General features: G+C 45.4%; 1 protein-coding gene across 1 annotated transcript in view; it reads left to right on the top strand.

Moving 5' to 3' along the window:
* The first annotated feature begins 3158 nt into the window (after nucleotides 1-3158).
* The window catches only part of CTSB (cathepsin B), a 14224-nt gene continuing 7434 nt past the window's right edge, over nucleotides 3159-9948 (top strand). Inside the window, exons 1-3 of the mRNA XM_006774787.2 lie at nucleotides 3159-3331; nucleotides 4304-4389; nucleotides 5116-5230. Of these exons, the coding sequence (XP_006774850.1) occupies nucleotides 3206-3331; nucleotides 4304-4389; nucleotides 5116-5230 (327 nt within the window). The 5' untranslated portion in view covers nucleotides 3159-3205. The remainder of the gene's footprint in view (nucleotides 3332-4303; nucleotides 4390-5115; nucleotides 5231-9948) is intronic.

Below are 9948 nucleotides of genomic sequence, written 5' to 3'. Positions count from 1 at the left end.
TAATGTAAATATCTGATATGCAGGATGGTCTTAGGCGACCCCTGTGAAAGGGTCGTCCGACTGCCAAAGGGGTCACGACCCACAGGTTGAGAACCGCTGATTTAAAGGCTGTATAATGAAAAATAAGTTCCCCTTTTGCAGTTAGCTATACTTTTGTGTGTGTTTCTTGATGTTTAACATGTAATGGCAGGAATATACTTGGACATTGCTTAATGGGTTCATGCGCTTACATTACCATGACTCACCTGCAGTGTGTAACTGGGCATATTTACTTTATCGGTACAGTATGATTCACTTCAACTAATCCATCTCTTAAAGGCTGCTTTGTATTCTATTATTTCACTATTTACTGTAGCTTAACAAGTACTCTGTTATTCCACCCTTGCTTGGTTTCTGGTCTTCTGCTAATAGAAAGAATATGTAGGAAGCATCTATGTACCTGTATCTTTGCGTTTTGAGGCTGGTATAAATCTAAATGTCAGATTGCTGAGTCAGAGGGCATGCAGGTGATAGAGATGGTCCATGCCATGGGCAGTGTGACATCTCTGCTCCCCCACATCTAACACACACATCCTGCCCCTGTCGAGAACTATTAGACTCCCGCCTTTGCCACTCTGGTTGAAGATAAATATCTCCTTAATTTTATCTGCAGCTGCCTGTGGTTGAGCATTTTTATGAACGTGTTGGCCATTCGTAGTTCTTTTCTTTAAAAAAAATATATATATATTATTGATTTCAGAGGGGAAGGGAGGAAGGGAGAGGGAGAGAGAGATGGAAACATCAATGATGAGAGAGAATCGTTGATCCGGCTGCCTCCTGCATGCCCCTCAGTGGGGATTGAGCCCACAACTTGGTTATGTGCCCTGACCAGGAATTGAACTGTGACCTCCTGGTTCATAGGTCGACACTCAACCACTGAGCCACACCGGCCAGACTGTAGTTCTTTTTCTATAAATTCATTGTGTGTGTTCTTCTACCATTTCTCTATTACATTGTTTCTATTCTGATTTTAATAGCACTTTTGGATAATAAGAAAACAAAGCCTTAAGTATATGTAAGCACTAATTTATGTTTGCTTGCCACTTTTTGTTTTTCTAGAAGAATATTTTCATGTAATTAAACATCCCCCCCCTTTTTAAAAATATTTTCCCTTTTAAGGATCTGTTTTATGTCAATCTTAGGCGTTCCTCACTCCACTTTTACATTTTTTCAAGTGCATTTATTTTCTTCCTACAGCTTCGGTGCTTTTCTTCAATGTCTTTGTTCCATGTAGCACTTTACATGTGTAAGAAACCAAGTGTAAAGATTCAGCCTTACTTTATTTTTTTTTCTCAAAGTGCGTAGGCAGTTGTATAAGCATCATCTACTGAGATATGCAATTTTCTCACTCTACCACATGCACGAAATTCTCACACAGGATATGCTTCTGAATGGTCCATCAGTTTTGTTGATCAGATTGGTCCTGGGCCAGCATCACCTGGAGGTTATAATACATTTACTCCCACGAGGGCCACGCCTGCATTCTTGCTTTTCCCCCCCACAAATGTCATGCTATCCCCCCCGCCACCCCAGCTATTCTTACACATTTATTCTTCCAGATGAATTGTTGCTTAAGCAACAGTTAAGTTTAAATATTCCCTCAAATACAACTCACTGTGTGGGTGGCTGTCACCTAAGACATGTCATCTGCATGTAACCCTCCCAGGGACCTGTGACCTGTGAGGACAGGAAATCCCCCAACACACACACAAACACACTCAGTCCCCGCTGTGTGGGCATCTCACAGGCCTGGGGGTGGTGTGGCATCAGGATGCATTTCTTGTTTTCATGGAGCCGCTGGCCTGACGGCATGATTCAGAGGCTGAGCTGGAAATCGCTGTCTCCTGACTCACTGGCCAGTCCCAGGTCCGAGGGCTGAGGTTGAGGCGTGGAGGATTCCCTCCCTGGAAGCCCATCTCTGGCACCGGAAGCAGAGGCCTTGGCTGGCTAGAAAAACCAGAGAGAATCCCAGGAGACTGGTGCCGCTGGCCAAACCAGCCCTGCTTCCCCGGTTCTCCGGAGATTGGCACACGCCCGCCATAACTTGGCTTATATTTTGCTTGTTTTGTATCCAAACGGTGGCTCATGAAATTTGTTTTGTTTTGCTGCTTTTTTTTTTTATCCACTTGTGACATAACCACACGGACAGACTGTTTACTCTTTCAGAGCACTAACTTGGGAAAAGTCTCAACTTTGTCCTACAGATCCATGGCGAGACAGCAGGGAGGGCACTGGACTCAATTTAGCCTGAAGATGTAGATGTATTCATTCGTGTAGGACAGACTCGTTGATCCTGCTTGTTGCCGGGGCCCTGGGGTTTTGACAGAACAGCAGGTCAGCCCTGGTCCTCACAGCTCACAAGATGGTATGGGCCACAAACCATCCAGTGAACAGCACCATTTCAGACTGTGAGCTTGGTCCTTGCAGTAACTGATTGCCCTAGAGACCCGAGCAGCACACATCCCAGCCCTCAGCTGCCCAGGAGCCTCCCTGCAGGCATCACCGCCCCTCCGCTTTCCCTTCCTGGCTCCAGCCACCTGGAGGAGAAGCGCACGTGGTCTGTCTTAGCCCATTCAGGCTGCGCCAACAGAAGACAGACTGGGTGACTTCTAAACAGACATTTATTCATCACAGTCTGGAGGCTGAAAGTCCAAGTTCAGGGCACCAGCATGGTTACGAGGGCACACGTCCCGGTCACAGACTTCTCGTTGTGTCTTCACAGCAGAAGGAGCAAGGGCTCTGTCTGGGGTCTCTCTTATAAAGGCACTGATCCCATTTATGAGGGCTCCACACTCGTGACCTAATGGCCTACCAAAGGCCCCATGTCCTAATACCACATAGGGGGCTGGCATTTGGGGGTGACACAAACAGTCAGACCAGAACATGGCCTTGTGTGCTACAGGCACAGGTTGGGACTTTGAGACTAGACCCGGGAGCCCACAGGCACTGTGGGTCCTAGAGTGTTCTCTGCTGCCCCACCCAGGCTTGACAAGGAAACGGAATAGAAGGGGACACGCTGCAGCCAGGGCAAAAACATGGGTCTTTTATCCACTGGGGTATTCCTGGCCCCAGAACCTCGTTGTGTGTGGACCTGAATGGAGGAGGAGCAGCCTCTGATGTCTTGTGTCCTTTCCTTTCTAGGTGAATCTAGGATCCAGCTTCCAACATGTGGCGGCTCTTGGCCACCCTCAGCTGCCTGGTGGTGCTGACCAGTGCACGGAGCAGACCCAGTCTCCAGCCCCTGTCAGATGAGCTGGTCCACTATCTTAATAAGAAGAACTCCACCTGGAAGGTGAGCTGTGGAGGCCGCTTCCTGCACGTGTCCCTCCCGAGGTGGTCGGTCTGGGCACCCTGACTCCCAGCAGAGGTGGCCCACAGGACAGTTGAAAATCTGATTCAGAGTCATGGCCACTCAAGACCATGCCCACCTCCTCCCTGCCCCCTTCTGTGTGTTGGGGGAGGGGGCAAGGGGGAGCGTGCGTATGTGAGCGTGTTGGAGGTGCATGGGAAGGTAAGCAGGCTTTGGAAGTGTTCCTAACTGAGCTCCATTGTGGTAGGTGTTGTGGCTCATCAATACTAGCAGCTCCTTGGTTCTGCCCAGCCCTGAGGCCTGGGACTTTGGGAACAAAGAAATGAGGAATAGGTCATGTTCAGGGCTATGGGGGTCTCTCTTGACATGAGCTGAAAAGAGGAGACCCCCACAGGTCTGAGAGCTGCACGCTGCCCACGAGGTCCTTCCGGACTGGTACTGTCCTGCTCTGCAGGGAGCCCATCTTAGACTATTCAGGCTGCTACAAAATGCCACATACTAGGTGGCTTATAAACAAATTCATCACTCATAGTTCTGGAGGCTGGAAGTACAGGATCAAGGTGCCAGCAGGGTCAGGTTCTAGTGAGGGCCCTCTTCCAGCTTGTAGATGGCTGGCTTCTCTCGGTACCCTCACATGGTGGGCAGGGAGGGAAGCTCTCTGGCGGTTCCTTTATCTGGGCACTAATCCCCGCATAAGGACTCCACCCTCATGACCTGAGACGGCCTTTCAGAGTCTCTTCCAGATATCAGCACATTGCAGGTTAGGTTTCAGCATGAATCTGGGGGAAATTTGTTGGTCTATAGCGGTAGAGCAGCCCCCATCCTCTGCTGAGTTGGGAGGGACCCCTGGCCTTGTCCGGCCTTGAATGTGAGCACTGTCCTCGTCTCATCACCCCCGTCCCCGGAAACACCCCCTCTGTTGGTGGGTGACTGTTGGGATGGGCTGTCTTCCAGGCCGGACACAACTTCCGCAACGTGGACATGAGCTACGTGAGGACTCTGTGTGGCACCAAACTGGGCGGGCCCAAGCTGCCCGAGAAGTGAGTATCTGCTCCCTGGGGCATGAGTAGCAGGCGTTGGTTTGGGAGAGTGGGAAAGAGGGAAGAGAGAAGGCCTCCCTGGCATCTGCAAGTCTCACTTCTCCCAGAGACTCTACTTGAGGGCAGGGCTCAGCCCCAAAAGCCAGTGTTTCCCACGTGCTTCTCCGGGTGGGAAAGGCCCCAAGTCTGGGTCTCCACAAGCGAGGTGGGCCCAATCTTGAATAAGGAAATTCAGGGAAAAGCCAGGTGATCTGCCCTTGATGTTTGACTTTTCTAGAAAATTCTGGACAGTTTCATGTAGGCATTATTACTCTTGTAGGAAGCAGTAAATCAATCTTGACAGTGAGGGTGGGTTAGTGAAGTTATGGGACATCACACAGTGGCAAAGATATTAAAAATGATGTGAGGAGCCAGGGCAGATGTATGATTGGGAGTGGGGCGGGGGAAGCAAGAAACACAATTATCTGGACCCTGTGGCTAAAACTCATGAAAAACCTCCACAAAATAAGTCGAGAAAGAAGGCTGTGGGGTGGTAAGTTGTGTTAAGCAGCAGAATCAGGTTTTATTTTCTAAACTTCCAAGAGGACATCCCTCTTCTGTATGTTGTGTGCCTCGCTCCCTTCCTTGGGGACGGCCCGCAGGCAGCTGGCCTTTGCAGGGATGGGGTGGGATGAGCAGCACAGGTGGTAAGATGCAAGTTTATGATGGAGATCTTCTCTTATCCAGAGTGTGGCTTGCTGAGGACATAACTCTGCCTGAAAACTTCGATGCCCGGGAAAACTGGCCAAACTGCCCAACCATCAAGGAGATCAGAGACCAGGGTTCCTGTGGCTCCTGCTGGGTGAGGCCCTGCTGTCGGGAATGGCTAGAGCAGGGAGTGGGTGGTGGAGGGGGGCCCTGGGACTGACCAGGGGATTGGAGTTGGACCAGCTGTGATTGGGTACATTACATAACTTTCCTGAGTCTCAAATCTCCAGCAGTATAAACAATCAAAACCCCTGTGATCCTGAGTTATTACAGAGGCTAGGTGGAAGAAAGGAATGTATAGCCCAGCCTGTGTGGCTCAGTGGTTGAATGTTAACCTATGAACTAGGAGGTCTCAGTTCAATTCCTAGTCAGGGTATATGCCTAGGTTGACCCCCAGTAGGGGGCATGCAGGAGGCAGCCAATCAAATGATTCTCATCATTGATGTTTCTATCTGTCCCTCTCCCTTCCTCTCTGAAATCAATAAAAATATATATTTTTTAAAAAGTGTATAAACCCCTGTGCACAGGCCACGGCCATTTGTGGGTTGTGAAGTGTTTTTATTTCTGTTTGACATGCTGTCTTGAGCCATCAGCAATACCCTTAGTTTTGACCTCCACTGTGTGTGATGAAGACTCAGTGACTGTCTTAATTTTGTTTTTTAACTGTAGTAAAATACACAATATAAATGTAACCATCTTTGCTCTATCCACTGAGCCAAACCAGCTTGGACTTTTCTTTAATCCTCACCCGTGGACATGCTTAGAGAGAGAAACATCAATGTGAGAAACATCCTTCAATTGCTCCCGCATTCGCCCTGGCCAGGGATTGAAGCCGCAACTTGGGTTTGTGCCCTGACTGGGAATCGAACCTGCCACCTCTTGATGCATGGGATGATGTTTCAACCAGCTGAGCCACACAGGCTAGGGCTTAATCATTGGTGGTTTTTCTTTTAAGAAGCCTTATTTTATTTTATTTTATTTAGTATATTTTATTGATTTTTTTTACAGAGAGGAAGGGGAAGGATAGAGAGAGAAACATCTATCAGTTGCCTCCTGCACACTACCTACTGGGTATGTGCCCGCAACCAAGGTACATGCCCTTGACCGGAATCGAACCTGGGACCCTTGAGTCCACAGGTCAATGCTCTATCCACTGAGCCAACCCGGTTAGGGCATCATCATTCTTACGTATATAGTTCAGTGGCATTAAGTATGTTCATATTGTGTGGCCATCACCACCATCCATCCACACAGCTCTTGTCATCTTGTAAAACTGAAACTCTGTCCCCATTAAACACTAACAACCCCATCCGCCCTCCCCTTTGCCCTCAGCAACCACCTTTCTATTTTCTACTTTCTACTGTGATTATGACTAGTCTGGATACCTCATAGAAGTGAAATCAGAATGTTTGACCTTTGAGCTGTGTTTATTTATTTATTATTTTTTACTTAAATCTTTGTGGTTGAAACTATTGCATGTGTCCCCACACCCACCCCCCGCCTGAGGCCTCCACCACTCTTATTGTCTGTGTCCATGGGCTATGCATATGTGCATACGAGTTCTTTGGTTGATCTCTTCCCACCTACCCACTGAGCCCCACCTTCCATCTGAGATCTGACAGTCTGTTCCATGCTTCTGTGTCTCTGGATCTTCTTTGTTCAGCAGTTTACTTTGTTCAGTAGATTGCACATATGAGTGAGATCATGTGGTACTTGTCTTTCTCTGACTGGCTTATTTCGCTTAGCATAATACTCTCCAGGTCCCTCCATGCTGTCTCAAAGGGTTAAGAGATTCTTTTTTACTGCTGCATAGTACTCCATGGTATAAATGTACCACAGCTTTTTTTAACCACTCACCTCCTGATGGGCACTTGAGCTGTTTCCAGATCTTAGCTGTTGTAAATTCCACTGCTATGAACATAGGGGTGCATACATTCCTTCTGATTGGTGTTTTGGGTTTCTTAGGATGTTCCTAGAAGTGGGATCACTGGGTCAAATGGCAGTTCTATATTTAATTTTTTTAGGAAACTCCATACTGTTATCCATAATTGCTGCACGATTCTGCATTCCCATCAGCAGTGTACTAGGGTTCCTTTTCTCCACATCCTCGACAGCACTTGTCATTTGTTGATTTGTGGATGGAAGCCATTCTGACAGGTGTAAGGTGAAACCTCATTGTGGATGATCAGTGACTTGAGCATTTTTTCATATGACTCTTGGCCATCTCTACATCCCCTTTGGAAAAGTGTCTACTTATATATTTTGGATATTAACACTTTATCAGATGTATCATTGACAAATATGTTCTCCCATATAGTAGGCTCCCTTGTCATATTGTTGATGGTTTCTTTTGCTGTGCAGAAGCGTTTTGCTTTGATGTAGTCCCATTTGGTTATTTTCTTCCTAGTTTCCTTTGCCTTAGGAGATGTATCTGCAAACATATTGCTACGGAGAGATTTTGCTGCTTATTGTTCTAGGGTTTTTATGGTTTCCTGTCTTACGTTTAAGTCTTTTATCCATTTTGAGTTTATTTTTGAGTATGGTGTAAGTTGGTGGCCTAGTTTCATTTTTTTTTTTTTTGCATGTATCTGTTCAATTTTCCCAACAACATTTATATAAGAGACTGTCTTGACTCCATTGTATGCTTTTGCCTCCTTTGTCAAATATTAATTGAGCATAATGGCTTGGGTCAATTTCTGAGGTCTCTGTTCAATTCCATTGATCTATATATGTCTGTTCTTGTGCCAGTACCGGGCTATTTTGATTTCAGTGGTTTTGTAGTATAGCCTAACATCTGATCTGGTATTGTGACTCCTCCAACTTTGTTTTTTCTCAAGATTGCTGTGACTGTTCAGTATCTTTTTAGGTTCCATATAAAATTTGGAGTATTTGTTCTAGATCTGTGAAATAATGCCGTGGGTAATTTAATAGGGATTGCATTGGATCTATAGATTGCTTTGGGTAGTATGGACATTTTAATGATGTTGATTCTAGCAATCCATGAACATGGTATATTCTTCCACTTGTTTATATCTTCCTCTGTCTCTTTTTTCAACATCTTAATAGTTTTCAGAGTACAAATCTTTTACATCTTTGGTTACATTTATTCCTAGGTATCTTAATTTTTTTTTTTGTTGCTATGGCAAATGGGATTGTTTAGTTTCTCTTTTGAGAATTCCTTATTGGTATACAAAAATGCCATAGATTTTTCAATGTTAATTTTTTGTACCCTGCTACATTGCCAGATTGCTTTATTATATCTACTAGTATTTTGGTGGAGTCTTTAGGGTTTCCTATATACAATATCATGTCATGCGAATAATGAGAGTTTTGCTTCCTCCTTTTCAATTTGGATGCCCTTTATTTTTTCTTCTTGTCTGATCGCTGTGGCTAGGACTTGCAATGCTATCTATAATAGTAAAAGCATAATATGCTGATTAGACTGGACGGCCTTCCAGATGAAGCCGGGGCTGTGAGGGCCGAGGCAAGCCGCAGTGGCTGCAAACGCAGGCCTCTAATATATTTATATGAGGTTTAGATGTTTCCTAAATTTTGGAATGATTTTTAGGCCCAAAGAAAAATTACAAAAGCTCCAGAGATCCCATTTACCTTTCATCTACATTCCCCCAGTGATAACATTATAAATAACCATAGTACAATAGTCAAAACCAGGACATTAACACTGGTGTACAAATACTATTAACTACAGACCACGTTCCTATTTCATGTTTTTTACATGCCGTCCTTTGTGTGTATTCTACAGCCAGCCTCACATTGTCCCATAGCCAGCTCGCTCTGCCTTAAGACATTGATGCAGGCGGGAGAGGACAAACCCCCAGATTTATCTAATGGAACTCAACTGCCAGGGAAATCCTGACATCTCCCCATTGATGTCTTTTCTTAGGGTTATTGTGGACCTCTTTCTTTGACAAAATTGCATAAAACACATTCTCTTACTTAGTAAGAGGCTACACATAAGGAAGATGAAGGACATACATCTCTTGGAATAAATGAATGAACTCATTAATTTGGGAGCAGTATGTGTGGGACTAACTGGACCTCTGACCTTGGGAAAATGCTTATCCTCCCCTGTCCTTAGATGATTTCTGTTGCCCTGACACTCTGGAATTCTTGTTTTCTCAGAAGTTTCTGAGATAGTCTCTATTTTCTTCAACACCTTGCCTTCTCTCTAAGCATTCGATGTGCCAATACGTAGCTGCTCTTACTATACCCATTTTACAGAGGATGCAAGCTGAAGTCCAGAAGGGTTGAGTAATTTGACCAGAGTCATACAGCTGATAAGTGACAAAGCCAAGATTAAAACCTATCAGGCAGTTTTGTATAGATCTGTGCTCTCTCAACTACTATACAAAGCTGCCTTCTGTAATGGTTATTATTATTATTATTATTATTATTATCACTGCTTCTATTTCATCAACTGTTATGGCCTAGTCAGGTTTTCTGATTAGAGGAAGGGAGAAGGAGGGAGAGATAGAAACATCTTTGATCAGAGAGAATCACTGATTGGCTGCCTTCTGCATGCCTCCTCCTGGGGGTTGAGGCCGCAACCCGGGCATGTGTCCTGACCAGGAATTGAACTGTGACCTCCTGGTCACAGGTCGATGCTCAACCACTGACCCATACCAACCGGGCTATCGTTAATTTCTAATTTCATTCCATTACAATCTGAGAATATGCTTAATATGATTTCAGTCTTCTGGAACTTGTAGAGACTTGTTTTGTGTTCTAACATGTGACCTATCTTTGAGAATAACCCAAGTTCACTTGAAGGTATATTCTGCAGCTTTGGGG

Source organism: Myotis davidii, unplaced genomic scaffold, assembly GCF_000327345.1.
Source record: "Myotis davidii unplaced genomic scaffold, ASM32734v1 scaffold524, whole genome shotgun sequence".
Taxonomy (NCBI): domain Eukaryota; kingdom Metazoa; phylum Chordata; class Mammalia; order Chiroptera; family Vespertilionidae; genus Myotis; species Myotis davidii.
This window is presented reverse-complemented; position numbering and strand designations above follow the sequence as displayed.